Source organism: Canis lupus, chromosome 18 (assembly GCF_003254725.2).
Source record: "Canis lupus dingo isolate Sandy chromosome 18, ASM325472v2, whole genome shotgun sequence".
Classification (NCBI taxonomy): Eukaryota; Metazoa; Chordata; class Mammalia; order Carnivora; family Canidae; genus Canis; species Canis lupus.
Window position 1 is genome coordinate 40,260,105 of NC_064260.1, and position 14,990 is coordinate 40,275,094.

Here is a 14,990-nt window from a genome sequence, read left to right on the forward strand (position 1 = left end):
GAGGTTGAGGTGATTCCAGAGACACAATAGAAGCTTAGTTCACCTGAAATGATAAAGAACATATGACATTTTTAATAATCCTTTTTAAATTTTTGGAGTATTTTTTTTTTTAGATTTTATTTATTCATTAGAGAGAGAGAGAGAGAGAGAGAGAGGCAGAGACATAGGCTGAGAGAAAAGCAGGCTCCATGCAGGGAGCCCGATGCAGGACTGGATCCTGGGACTCCAGGACCATGCCCTGAGCCAAAGGCAGAAGCTCAACCGCTGAGCCACCCAGGCGTCCCTTTGGAGTATTTTCACACCAAAAAAATATGCATGTTGAGGAGGGATTATTACACTCAGTCTTTTAAATTGTTTTGGCTTAAGGCTATTATCACATTTCAAATGATGTTTAATGACAGCATACTTTATACACATTTTGCATGCACTTAACTCACTATAACCCAAGAGTTACTATTCTGATACTCATTGTTCATATGAGTAAACAAAAATGGGTGGGTTCAGATAATAATACCTATTCATTCAGATATTAAGCAGTAACCTAAGATATGAACCTGTATCTGATGCAAAGTTCTATTCTCTTTAGAGCTATGCTACATTAGCCACTGACCAAATGGACTTCTACCTGTTTTCTACCTCCTTAAAAGATACATTTTTTCCATCTCTGCCATTAATGGAGAAATATACTGCTGAATAGCAGCAATTAACACTCAAAAGACTATAAGCAATTCTCTCTCCTATATGCTATTTCTAATAATTTATGAAGTCACAATCTCACGCCACATTCCATACACAGTAGAACTAAATATTTATTCTTGAAAAAAAAGCAAAATCAAGATTCTTAATCATAGCAGATAAATAACCTGAATTAGTTGATAATATATTTGGTGACTCTTCTTGGCAGTTTGGTCAAGATTCAGAGCATGGAGAGGCTGGAAATGGAATGGGAGGCATAACCTGGGTATCTGAATACAGAAATACAGGTTATTATTATATAAAACGTTTCTATTTTCCCAAATCATTCTAAAGACACATTTTAGAGGTTGCTGTTTAAAATGTTAGAAACATTGTGGTAAGGTAGTTGTTTTTTGATGGCATATTGAAGAAACCAAGGTGATTAGAGAGTGTCCTGTGTATTTTTTTAAAAGATTTTATTTATTTATTCATCACACACACACACACACACACACACACACACACAGAGGCAGAGACATAAGCAGAGGGAGAAAGCAGGCTCCATTGAGTGAGACCAATGTGGGACTCGATCCTGGGACTCTAGGATCATGCCCTGGGGCAAAGGCAGGTGCCCAACTGCTGAGCCACCCAGGCATCCCGTGTCCTGTGTATTTAACCACGCAGTTAGAGTAGTGCAGCTGCCTAGTTACAGTAGACCTAGGAACAGAGAGTGAATATGTTGAACCATCACCTTTTACCCATAACCAAAGGTCTGCCCTCAACAAAAACATGATTTGCCTAGAAAGCTCTCAATGTGAATGAATTATTTTAATGGCACAAGCGGGAGAACAGTATGATGTAGTGGACAGTGTCTGGTCTAATGATCATGAAGGTGAGCATCCAGGCTCCTATGTCTTGTCACCTTTTTCTTGTTAGCACTGAGTAATTCATTCCCTCTGATTCTTCTCCAGCTGGTAAGTGGAAGTAAAAATACTGGATCCATTTGCCTTGTGCCAAGAGCAAAATGGAGAGCATTTAAGAATATACAATAGAGGGTCTTAGGATTCTTACTTGTCATGTCCACAGAAGAGTACTCCCAAAAATATTTGGAGAGGAAAAACAGTTGTATAAAAAATAGATATCAGAATTTTCTTCATCAATTAATTGGTTTTAACTGTGTATTTTATATTCTGCCAGAGGGGATAGGTCGAAGATTTTATATAAGGATAAGGAAAAAAAATTGACGTAGGAATAAGTTTGTTCTAGGTTCAACATAGAGCTTAGCAAAGTACTTCTTTATATATAAATGGAGAATATCCACGCCTAACCTTTGTTTATACAGAGGAATATGATCAGTTAGAGGACATATATAAATCCCAGGGTAGCTTTTCATTAAAATTGTAGAACAAAAATAAAAAAAAAATCAAAACCGTAGGAAATGCAACTCTTGGTTTACAGTGTGTCCTTAACAGTGGTGCAAACCTCATCATCTCTTAACATAAGGTCCAGTACTGATCAACCTACAATGCTTAAAAATCAGTTGTGAAAATATAGATCAATATAGAAAAATATCCTTCAAAGCAGCTCCTATAAAGTTTCTCCTGAGAATCATCTGGGAAAAAAGAAAAAAATCCATAAAATACCCCTGTGACTTTTTCCTCTCTTTCCCTTTCCCTATTCTTTGTCTCTCCCTCTCTCTCCCAAAATATCATACTGTACTCACCTTTATTGTACTCACCTTTCTTCTTGTGATAATATAAGATGATAAAATGCCTACATGATGGGATGAAGTGAGGCAAATGAGGTAGGCATTGTGAGGTAGTGTTAGCTACTCTTGACCTTACAATACATCAAATGAGGATCATCTGCTTCTGAACCATGCTTGACAGCAGGTAACTGACCCCATGGAACATGAACCATGAGTAAAGGAGTCTACTGTATTATTGTCCTTGTTTTGCAAATAGGGAAACTTGAGTCTAAGATTGCACAAGTACTAAGAGGGAGGTCTACTCTGAACCATTGATTTCAGCCATATGATTTGTAAGTGCCTATTTTTTCATTATACTTAGGTGTTATATTCAAAATACAAATAAAGGCTTAAAATCCTCATCAATTGCACTCAAGATTTTCCTGAATGTACAGTCTTGAAAATAACCACCAACAAAGTTATTACAGAAGAATTTAAAAATTTAAATTATGAAATCAAATTTTTATAAAATGAAGATTTATGGACATTACAATTATTTTCTCTGTATCTTATATATATATTATATACAATATATATGTCAAGGTGATCTTTCAGGCATTTCTTTTTACTTTCTGTGTCTGTACCATGCAACAGCAAACAGATATGATGCACCTCTGACTCTCCTGTGAATCTTGCATCCAAAGGAGCTTTCAGGAAAACATTGTTGGGAATACCACGAATTAAAGCATGAAGGGGTCCTGAGGGGGAAACTCCCACAGGCATCTTATAGAGCCAATGTGTTTGTGATTATAATTTGAAAAATAAAGCCTGTATTAGTAGAGCGGTCATATAGATGGTCTTGAGGCTTACTTGGTATATTTCTTTTTTTTTTTTTTTAAGATTTACTTATTTGAGGGAAAGAGCAAGGGGAAGGTCAGAAGGACAGAGAGAGAGAGAGAGAGAGAGATAGATAGAAAGAGAATCCAGAAGCAGACTCCCCAACTGACCATGGAGCACAAGGTGGGCTGGATCCCAGGACCCAGAGATCATGACCTAAGCTGAAATCAAGAGTTGGATGCTTAACCAACTGAGACATTCTGGCACCCCTTGATTTATCTCTTGAGGGTTATTACCTAAATGATTTAATATTTTTGTAATGTTATAGTACTGATGTAATGTGAATATCTATTTTTCTCTCTCTCCTCTCCTAGAATAATTTCCTCAAAGACTGGAGATATATATATGTACATATAACTTTTTAATTGTTCACATAATCTGAGTTAAATAAACAAAGAGATTATAGAAAATTATTAATATCTTACTCATCAACATAGAGTTATTGCCATTAGCATGAAGATTTTGAAATAATTCTCAATGGTTAGTTACATCCATTGGAAACTTTGAAATCCTATACATTGTTTTGTGTTACTAGGTATCATCTAATAGTAGGGTATCAGTTAGAATTTGGAAAATGCCACGATGCACAATTATTTTCCTTATTTTAGTTTTGTTTTTATTTTACATTGTTTGAGTAAATCCAATTGAGTGAATTGTAGTCCTTTGTTCATAGCAGCAATCCACATGGGTTCATACTAGATCCATGTAAGTCTAATTTTACTTTATAATTTTTTTATTCATTGTTCATTTGTACTTCTGCTTGCCACTTTTGTGCACCTACTGTATTCAATTGTACTCAATTCCACTAGCCCAGGACATTGTATATTCCTTGTGATTTTCCTACAACTATCCACAACTTGAATATAACCTCTCCCAATACTATCTTCAAATGATGGGATTTGGTCTGTCTTCTTGTGGCATGACCTTTCTCATGGATGCACTTAATAATCTAGCCCCCAAATACATAAGTTTAGATAATTCATATGAAGAAAAATATGAATCTACCTTCACTGAGGAAGATTTCAACCTTCCTTTTAAAATTATTGATGCATAAGGAACGCAGTAAGTAAGGAGGGTATAAAAGATCTGAACAATAGAACTTAAAAGTATAGGGATATATACATCATATATATTATATATAACATATATAATACATAATATATAATTATACATCTAACAAGGATATATAGATGGAATACACATAAAATTAATTATTTTGTATGCATAGATGGGATATACATATAATAATTTATTAGGTTATTTTTAAAAGCTTCACCATATTTAAAGATGTGATGTTATACCAAACTCCGAGTACAATAAAAGGTATAAGTAGATATAGATATAGGTAGATATGAACATAAATACACAGACAAGTACATTATTGGTAATTAAAACTATATTTTGCAAAATATCTAGTTTGTTAAGAAACAAATCACACTGGAAATAAAAATTTATTTGAAATATAAGGAACATACTGCCTGTCAAAGTTTATAGGATATAGGAATAGTGGTACTTTTGAAGAAAATTATAACTTTAATATTTTCATTAGAAAAAAAGAAAATCTGAAAAAGAATATATCATTAGAAGACAGGAGCCCATCAAAAAGTAATATGAAGAAAACATAGGCAAATCAAAGTGAAAATTAAAAAGAAATAATAAATTTTTTTATTGAATCTTTGAAGAAAAACTTTCAAAATAGTTGAAGTTTTAACAATATGGATCAATCTAAAAGAAAAAGATATAGTATTTAGTGAAGGATAACATAACTATTGGTAAAAATGGAGAGTAGAAATATAAAACATTATCAACAACCAAATGCCAATAATTTTAAAGGATAACAGAAAAACATGTTTCTACAAAAAATTATAACAAAACTAACCGGAGAAGAATTACAGAAGATAACTAGTCTATAACTAGTAAAACTAGAGTTAAACAAAAATAATCCTGTGAAAAAAATACCAGTCTCAAATGGATTTATTTATTTATTTATTTATTTATTTATTTTTTATTTTTTATTTATGATAGACACACAGTGAGAGAGAGAGAGAGGCAGAGACACAGGCAGAGGGAGAAGCAGGCTCCATGCACCGGGAGCCCGACGTGGGACTCGATCCCGGGTCTCCAGGATCGCGCCCTGGGCCAAAGGCAGGCGCTAAACCGCTGCGCCACCCAGGGATCCCCGGATTTATAAGATTTTACCTTAGTTTTTCAAAATAGATTATTCCACTCTCTTACAGTTTCTCATAAATGAGTAAAAATGAAACTATCATTAATTCATTTTGCAAGTCTATGGTTACAAGGAAATACAATTAATCTTTGATCCTTTTCTGAGGATGACTGTAAAAATTTTAATAAAAAATTAAATTACTTTAACTTTATAAAAAAGTCAATGTTCCATCACCAATTTTATCCCAGATATTCTTTAATAGTTTATTATCAGAAACTTGAAAAATATATCATCAAGCTGGAAATTAAAAGTGAAAAACCAAATAAATATTTCAATAGATGCAGAAACAGCATGTGATAAACGTACAAGTTCATCATAAAAATGTTTACCAATATTAAAAATCAAAAATATATTAATACAAAGGAACTTGCCTAATACTAAAAATATTTCTTAAAAATCCTACATAAAATGTTATTTTAGAGGGATGAAGTTAGATACATTCTCTTTAACAACAAGAATGAGACAAATGCTCATTTCTATCACCATTCTTTTCAACACTGTAATGCAGCACAGTGAGACAAAAATCCGATCTGTATGGCCACCTGGGTGGCTCAGTGGTTGAGTGTCTGCCTTTGACTCAAGTCGTGATCTTGGGGTCCTGGGATTGAGTCCTGCAGCAGGCAGAAAGCCTGGTTCTCCCTCTGCCTGTGTCTCTGCCTCTCTCTCTCCATGAGTTTTGCTGAATTGATTGAGTTTTCCTTTCACAAATGAGTTCTCTGTAGCATGAGATACTGTTTGATAGCATTATACCCACAGTCGACCTTCTCTGAACACTGGAGTCAATCCTCTCAAACCCCGCTCTTGCTCTATCTACAATTTTATGCACTCTTCTAAATCTTTTGTTGTCATTCCAACAATCTTCACAGCATCATCACCAGGAGTAGATTCCATCTCAAGAACCACTTTCTTTGCTCCCCCATAAAAAGCAACTCCTCACATGTTGAAATTTGATTATGAGATTGCAGCAATTCAGTCACATCCTCATCCTCCACTTCGGATTCTGGTTCTCTTGCTATTTCCACCGCATCTGCAATTACTTCCTCCACTGAAGTCTGGAACCCCTCAAAGTCATTCATGAGAGTTTAAATCAACTACTTTCCAACTCTTATTAATGTCAGTATTTTGATCTCTTCCCATGAATTACAAATGTTCTTAATGGCATCTAGAATGGTGGATCTTTTTCAGAAGGTTTCAGTTTACTTTTCCCAGATCCATCAAGGAATCACCATCTATAGTAGTTATAGCCTTACAAAATGTATTTCTTAAATAATAAGATTTCAAAATCAAAACTACTCCTTGCCCATATACTATAACAGATGTTACATTAGCATGAAAATGTGAATCTCTTTGAATATCTCCATCAGAGCTTTTGGGTGACCAGGTGCATTGTTAATGAACAGTCATATTTGGAAAGGCATCTTTTTTTTTTTTTTCTGAGCATCAGACCCAAGAGTGGGTTTCAAATATTCAGTAAACCATGTTGTACACAGATGTGCAACATGTCATGCAGCCTTTGTCATTCTACTTATGGAACATAAACAGAATAGATTTAGCATAATACTTAAGGATCCCAGCATTTTCAGAATGGTAAATGAACATTTTCTTTATCCTTTCTCCATTGATGGACAGTAAGGTTATTTTCATACCTTAGATTTTATAAATAATTTTGCAATAGAAGAATGAAAGACTTTCTGTGAAAAACCACAAAATACTTTTGAGGGTAATTAAAGAAGACCTAATTAAATAGAAACACAGTTCATATTCATGGCTTAGAAGACTATAATAAAATAAGATGGCAATATTCCTCAAGTGATCTACAGATTTCATGCAACCTTTACAAAGATATCAATAGCCCTTTTTGTCAAATGGAAAGTTAATCTTAAAATTTAAAAACATTGTATGGGCTCCAGAAATAAAATAATACAAGTTCTACACAAATTCTTTCAGAAAATGGAAACAATACTACACAATTAATATATGAGGTTGGTATTACCTAGATGCCAAATTCATATTACAATAAAAAAATGACAAACATCCATTATGAACTCATTCTCAAAGATCTTAAACAATGTACCAGTAAACCAAATCCATCAATGTTGCTTTAAAAATAATAATTAGCCATGATGATGTAGAATTTATGCTAGGAATAACAGGTTGATCTAACATTTAAAAATCCATGTAATTCACTTAATTAACAGAATGAAGAATTAAAAGGTGATTTCAAGTTGATATAAACATCACTGGATAAATTTCAATTGATTTTTATGATTACAAAAAGACTTTAACAGGTGCACCTGGGTGACTCAGTCATTTAAATGTCTGTCTTTGGCTTAGGTCATGATCCCAGGGTCCTGAGATTGAGCCCTGCATTGGGCTCCCTGCTCAGCAGGGAAGCCTGCTTCTTCCTCCACCCCTCACCCCACTCTCATGCTCTCTCTCTTACTCTGTCTCTCAAATAAATAAATAAAATATAAAAAAGAATATCTTAACAAATGAAGAAAAGAATTGTTCAGCTTGATAAGAAGCATATCTATAAAACCTACAAGTATTATATTATTTAATAGTAAATTCCTTTTTTTTAGGATTGGAACAAGTCAACCGTGTCCACCCATCATTTCTTTTCTGCATTGTCTCTTACATTCTAGTCATTGCAATAAGAGGAAAAAAGAAGTAAAGACATGCAGATTGGAAAGGAAGAAGCAATTTGCAAAAGTAGATTTATGTTAAGATGACATGATTATGTAGGCAGAAAGTGTTAAGTGCCTAAAAAAATTTTAATGGACCTAATTAATTAATTTAGTAAGGTCACAAGATACAGTGTAAAGACAAAATACCATACATACTTCTATAATTGCAACAGTTAGAAATTAAGATTAGAAACAATACTATGTAGAATATTATTTTAAAACATAAAATTTTGAGGTGTGTCTGTGTGGCTCCATTGATTGAGTGTCCAACTCTTGGCTCAGGTCATGATCTGGTGGTTGTGAGATCTAGCCCTCTGTCAGGCTCCATGCTCAGCAAAGAGTTGGCTTGATATTCTCTGCCTCTCCCTCTTCCTCTATCCTCCCCCAACTTGTGCTTTCTCTCTAAAATACTAAAATAAATAAGTAAAATATTTTTTTTTAAATTGAGGAATATATATTTTTTATTTTTTTAGAGAAAGAGTGTAAGTGTGGGGTGAGGGCAGAGGGAATAGGAGAGAGAGAATCTCAAGCTCAAGACCCTGAGATCATGACCCAAGTCAAAATGAAGAGTCAGATGCTCAACTCAACAACTGAGTCACTCAGGCACTCCCGGAATAAATTGTAAATTCATTCCTGTATATTCAAGAAATGTACATGAAAACTAGAAAGCACTGCAGAGAGAAATTAAGTACAAAAATGAAGAAATATACCTTGACGTCATTTCATGTTTTCAATACAATTCAAATAACAATCTCAAGAATATTTTAAAAGAAATTAACAATTCTATTCTGAAATGTATATAGAAATATACAAATTTATTGAAATCTAGAAGATAAAATCATTTAAAAAAAAACCCACAACACAGTTTTAATGCTTACTCTACTTAAATTCAAGAATTGCTGTAAAGCTCCCATTATCGTGCTGTGTGGTATTGTCATAAGGATAAACACTGAGACCTCAAAACAAACAAACAAACAAAAAATGCCCAGAAATAAGCCTGAGTATATGAATTTTTACAAAGATCAGGTAATTCAATGAGAAAAGTATAGACTTTTCCACAAATTATACTGGATCAATCGGGATATCCATAGTAGAAAAAGAACAAAAGTAATCTAAAACCACAACCTCACCTCACACCACACCACACACAAAAATCAACTCAAAGTGGGTCAGAGGCCAAAAATGTTAAAGCTAAATCCACATAAATTCCAGAAGAAATTTTTTGAACTTGGTGGTCGACCAATATTGAATATTTGTTAGATATAAAACAGTAGGGGATCCCTGGGTGGCGCAGAGGTCTAGCGCCAGCCTTTGGCCCAGGGCGCGATCCTGGAGACCCGGGATCGAATCCCACATAGGGCTCCTGGTGCACTGAGCCTGCTTCTCCCTCTGCCTATGTCTGCCTCTCTCTCTCTCTCTCTCTCTCTCTCTCTCTCCCTGTGATTATCTTAAATAAATAAAAATTTTAAAAAAGATATAAAACAGTATTCATGAACCATAAGAAAAGATTAAAAATTGGAATTCATCAAAGTTTTAAAATTCAGTGCCTATCAGGTAACACCATTTATAAAAGAAGAGGCAATCCGTGGAGTAGCTGAAAATTTTGTATATATGCGTATCATATATGTGATAAAGACCTGAATTATATGTAAAGAACATTTATAATTTAGTAATCAGGAAACCAGAACCCTTATTTTTAAGTTATGCAAAGGACTTGTACAAAAGTACACAAAAGAAGGTATACAAATGGCCAATAATAAGATGACATAAAATTTCAACATCATGCGTCATCAAAGAAAGCAAATTAAAACCACAACAATGCATCATCACATGGCCCTTAGAATGACTCAAAGGAAATAACTAACAGTACCAAGTGACAAAGATGTGGAACAACTGGGAGTCTTCTTGTGTTTTGATCTCTCTCCACAATTTTAATGTTGCCTAGTACACTGTACTAACCAAACCATGAATCCCAAAGAAAACTGAGAGCCTTTTAGAATTTCTATTTACTTCCTGCCTCCTGGTGAATATGGAAAAAAAATAAACAGCTTTTGGAGGGAAGAAGTATAAAATGACTACCATTGATTTCATGCCCTCACTGCTTTAGCTCTCAAGCAATCAGTAGCAGGTTGCAGAAAAGTTTTATTATTGCTAAGAAGGCAGAAGTTCTCTCTGTGACATGAGTCAACAGGTAACTACATCAGAGATCCCACACTGGAATCATGCCATTTTTCTATTTACCTGACTTTAGCTTTCTTAAAAACTCAGGTTCACATAGAAAAAGGTGATTCTTACATGCTTGGGTTCAAAGTACATGGAATGCAATTCCCTATTCAAAATTTCATGTTTGTCTAACATGTCTCTTTAGCATGGTTTCTAAGACAAAGTCTTTCAGTCTTTCCATCAGAGGAGATAATTAATTCCTGGGAGAGAAAGTAGCAGCTATAAGACAAGGTCCTTGAATCTTTATGGAAACCTCTTTAAATATCCATGCAGTGTAAGGTGAAAATGATTTTTGTTGACCACATTTCCAGAGCAAGATTCATTATAGTTAGAATGAGCCATTTGAAGGCGTTTCCTCCACATTTCTTGCTTTTTTCCTATGGAACCAGAGCCATGTGTAGATGATTTCTCCATAGTGTTTCAAAAGAATCCATTTTAAATTCAAATCCAAAGTGTTCTGTAAATGTTTTTGAGGCTTTAGGTTAGAAGGGAAGCTTTTGATTTATAGATACACTTTCTTAAAAACTGTTGATTTTGATATCAAATTATTTGAAGAATTTCTGAGTGCGTCATATCTTTTCTATTGAAAGTTACTATCTAAAAAGAGGTCAGTTTGAAGATGGGATTATTTCTGAACACCAGAAAGCATCATTAAGATCTTCTAAGTCTTTAAGGTAAGTTTTCAATATTGCTGATTATCTTAAAGATTTTTATTTCCCATATATATTAATCATTGTTTCAGTCCCTTCAAACATAGTAATGCAGTATTCCATCCTCACTTCATTTCTTCAAAAGATACTTGGTAAATATCATCTACATAAGGTGACAATGAAAAATTTGAAACTCATGGAATTGAAACCAATTGTAAGACTCTACTCTTCATCACTAGACAGCATGCTTTTGCAATGAGATGTGTTTTAATAATATAGACTCATAATCAGAGTGAAAACAAAATGTAAATATATTTCTCACATAAAAAGACACAGTTAGAATAATAAATGACACTGATATCATCAGCTGTTTAGTCTAAGCATGAAAAGATAACTCTTTCTGATAAGAAAGGCTATGACTAATTGAGTCTGTATGCCTTCTTTATTCATTGATTTTTTAAAAAATATTTTATTTATTTATTCATGAAAGACACAGCAAGAGTCAGAACATAGGAGGCGAATAAAGCTCCATTTAGGGAGTCTGATGCTGGACTTGATCCCAAGACCCCAGTATCACTCCCTGAGCTGAAGACAGACACTCAGACCCTGAGCCAACCAGGCATCCCTGCCTTCTTTAAAAGTTAAATTAGAAAAAAATATAATAAAATAAAAAATAAATAAAAGTAAATTTAGAGATGATTCTTCCTGAACATTTTGCACAGTTATATTATTGAATAATTAACACTCAAAATGTCAATCATTCCTATTGTGCATACACAGTTAAAAAGGTGATGAAGGTACTCTGTGTGTCCAACATGGTGGTGATATATTCAAATATGTTGCCTTAATCAATTAATCAATTTGCGTCAAAAGCTTTGAAGTGGATATTATTAATCCTGCTTTATAGATGAGGAAACAAGGATGAAATGTGCTAGATATGCACTCCAGATAAAAGAAAATGCAGATGGAAAAATGAGAATTCTAACCTGGTCTTTTTGATTTTCAAATCAAATAAATTAACCACAGTGGAAATCCTTTTTAGCATTTCACAGATAGTTTGCTTTGGAGATGGATTGTAATAGGGAGAACTGGGTCTGAGAGAGAGAGAAGTCAAGGTAAAAAGATCTTTCAATGAGTACAATACCACATTTTATTTGATAATTGACACTTCAAACATGTCAGTGTGTGTATGTGTGTGTCTGCTAATGTAATTGTGTTATACACATTTGTATAGTGTAATAAGTATACTCTATAGTATTAATAAGACAGTTATAACACTTATGGTCATATAAAGATTACTAATTCAATATAAGTTATAGCAATAAAGAATTTGGAAGAAATTTTTAAGTATAATTTGAACGAATCTTTGCTGTGGCCTTTCAGAATTTTTACCAGGACATAATGAACTTAAATATAAAAATGAATGAACTTGTATTAAATTATCTTGAAACTCTTGGAAAAAAAAAAGGGGGGGGGGATCCTTGGGTGGCTCAGTGGTTTAGAGCCTGCCTTCGGCCCAGGGTGTGATCCTGGAGTCCCGGGATCGAGTCCCACATCGGGCTCCCTGCATGGAGCCTGCTTCTCCCTCTGCCTGTGTCTCTCAGGAATAAAAATCTTTAAAAAAACAAGAGTTACACACTCAATTACTGAGCCAAGCAGGTGCCCATATTGCCCTTATAAAAAAAATCAATTATTTTTAATTAGCATCTTGATCTTGGCAGGGTAACAATAGTGGGAATTATCTTACAGGTTTGTGGTGGGGATTAAATCAGCAAATGTCTACAGAAACATCAAGGCCACTAAATATTCAATTTTAATAAATACTGTTGCTGTTATTATTACCACCAACATAAGTCTCTAAGACTGTTTCCACATCTCAAAATGGATGATATAATACCAGCTACACAGGATGTTTTCAGTATTAAATGGGATCCTTTACAGAGTACTTGCTACTATACCATGAGCATAACAATCGTGTTCTATGTTGCAATTATATATTCAGCAACTATAATGTTATTGTATTTAAACAATATTTTATAGTAGCTTTTGTATACTTTCTTTACATACCCACTTCCAATGCCCTATTACTCCTATGTCAACTATTATAAGCAATCTCCTAACTGGGGTTTCTATGTCTGGCTTCCATCCCCTTACTGAACTTCACCCTACTTCACCCAAGAAACATAAAGATCTTTATTAAAATTATAGCTCTATTCCCCTTCCTCAAATTTATCTTCACTTTTCTGCCTATCTTCTCAATGTCTCACCATGGTGCCCCATTTCCTAACGACAAAGGGAAAATATGTTAACCTTGCATCCTTAGCCTTTACATCATAACCTACCTCCCTTTACCTATTTCCCTATCACTTGTGTACACTACACTACTTCATGTTAGGCTTAGTCACCTCAGATGATGAAGTATACACTGATGATCTCCAGCCTGTATATTTATAAACTTCCTTATGTCTATACTCAACAGAAATTTCACCCAGGAGATAATTTAAGTAATCTTCAAGGACAAAGAACTTATGTTCTATCTCAAAAAACAATATGGAGAATAAACAACTCAGTAGAATCTAGGCTGTTATTATTTACTAGATAAAGAAGCTTAATAAATTCAAGGTTGCAATAACGAAAGGGATTCTTTTACAGGTCATGTAATTAAGTATAATATGAAATAATGGAGAATAGAAACAATGTGACAGAGTTTGTTCTACTGGGGCTCACAGAGAATCCAAAGATGCAGAAAATCGTTTTTGTTGTGTTTTTGATCATCTACATCGTCTCTGTGGTAGGAAATGTGCTCACTGTGGCAGCTATCACCGCCAGCCCATTATTGGGGTCCCCCATGTACTTTTTCCTGGCCTATCTTTCCTTCATTGATGCCTGCTATTCTTCTGTCAATAACCCTAAACTGATTGTAGATTCACTCCGTGAAAAGAAGACCACCACATTCAATGCATGTATAACCCAAATCTTTGGGGAACATTTTTTTGGAGGTGCTGATATCATCTTGCTTACTGTGATGGCCTATGACCGCTATGTGGCCATCTGCAAGCCACTGCACTACATGATCATCATGAATCGGCAGGTGTGTGGCTTGCTCATGGCAGTGGTGTGGGTGGGAGGCTTTCTTCATGCAGCCATACAGATCCTCTTTATCATCCCTCTACCTTTCTGTGGCCCTAATGTCATAGATCACTTTATGTGTGATCTGAATCCTTTGCTCAATCTTGCCTGCACTGATACCCACACTCTTGGGTTCTTTGTTGCTGCCAACAGTGGTTTCATCTGTGCCTTAAACTTCCTCCTCCTCATGGTCTCCTATGTGGTCATTCTGCACTCCCTAAGGAACCACAGCTTGGAGGCAAGACTCAAAGCCATCTCCACCTGTGTCTCCCACATCACAGTGGTCGTCTTATTCTTTGTGCCCTGTATATTTGTGTACATGAGACCTGCAGCTACTTTACCTATTGATAAAGCAGTTGCAGTTTTCTACACTATGATAACACCCATGTTAAATCCCTTAATATATGCCTTGAGAAATGATCAGATGAAAAATGCCATTAGGAAATTGTGCAGTAGAAAAGTTATTTCAGATGCGAAATAAATATGCCTGAAGTTCAACATTGATTCAATAGGTCAAAAGGACATTGGCCATTGTCAATGGATGATCTCAACAAGGAATACTTACCAAGTAAAGAAATAACTAAACTGCTATGAATAATAGATTCTGCACTGAGTGGAGCAGAAAAGTGTATAAGAAAGAGTAAACCCAACTATAAACTATGCTACAAACCTTATACATATATTAACCATCTATAAATTCTAATGTTTTTATTAATAATTCTGCTCATTTTTATACACCAGGCTTGATGAATACAAATTGCCTAATAAATCATGGTAAACAATAAATATGGGGTCATGGAAACAAAGAGTTTTTT

At 34.5% G+C, this 14,990-nt stretch overlaps 1 protein-coding gene across 1 annotated transcript; it reads left to right on the forward strand.

Moving 5' to 3' along the window:
- The first annotated feature begins 13,726 nt into the window (after positions 1-13,726).
- LOC112663640 (olfactory receptor 4C46-like) lies at positions 13,727-14,656 on the forward strand. Its single transcript, XM_025452709.3, has one exon. The coding sequence runs from the start codon at positions 13,727-13,729 to the stop codon at positions 14,654-14,656; it is 930 nt and encodes a 309-aa protein (XP_025308494.3).
- The last annotated feature ends 334 nt before the right edge of the window (positions 14,657-14,990 follow it).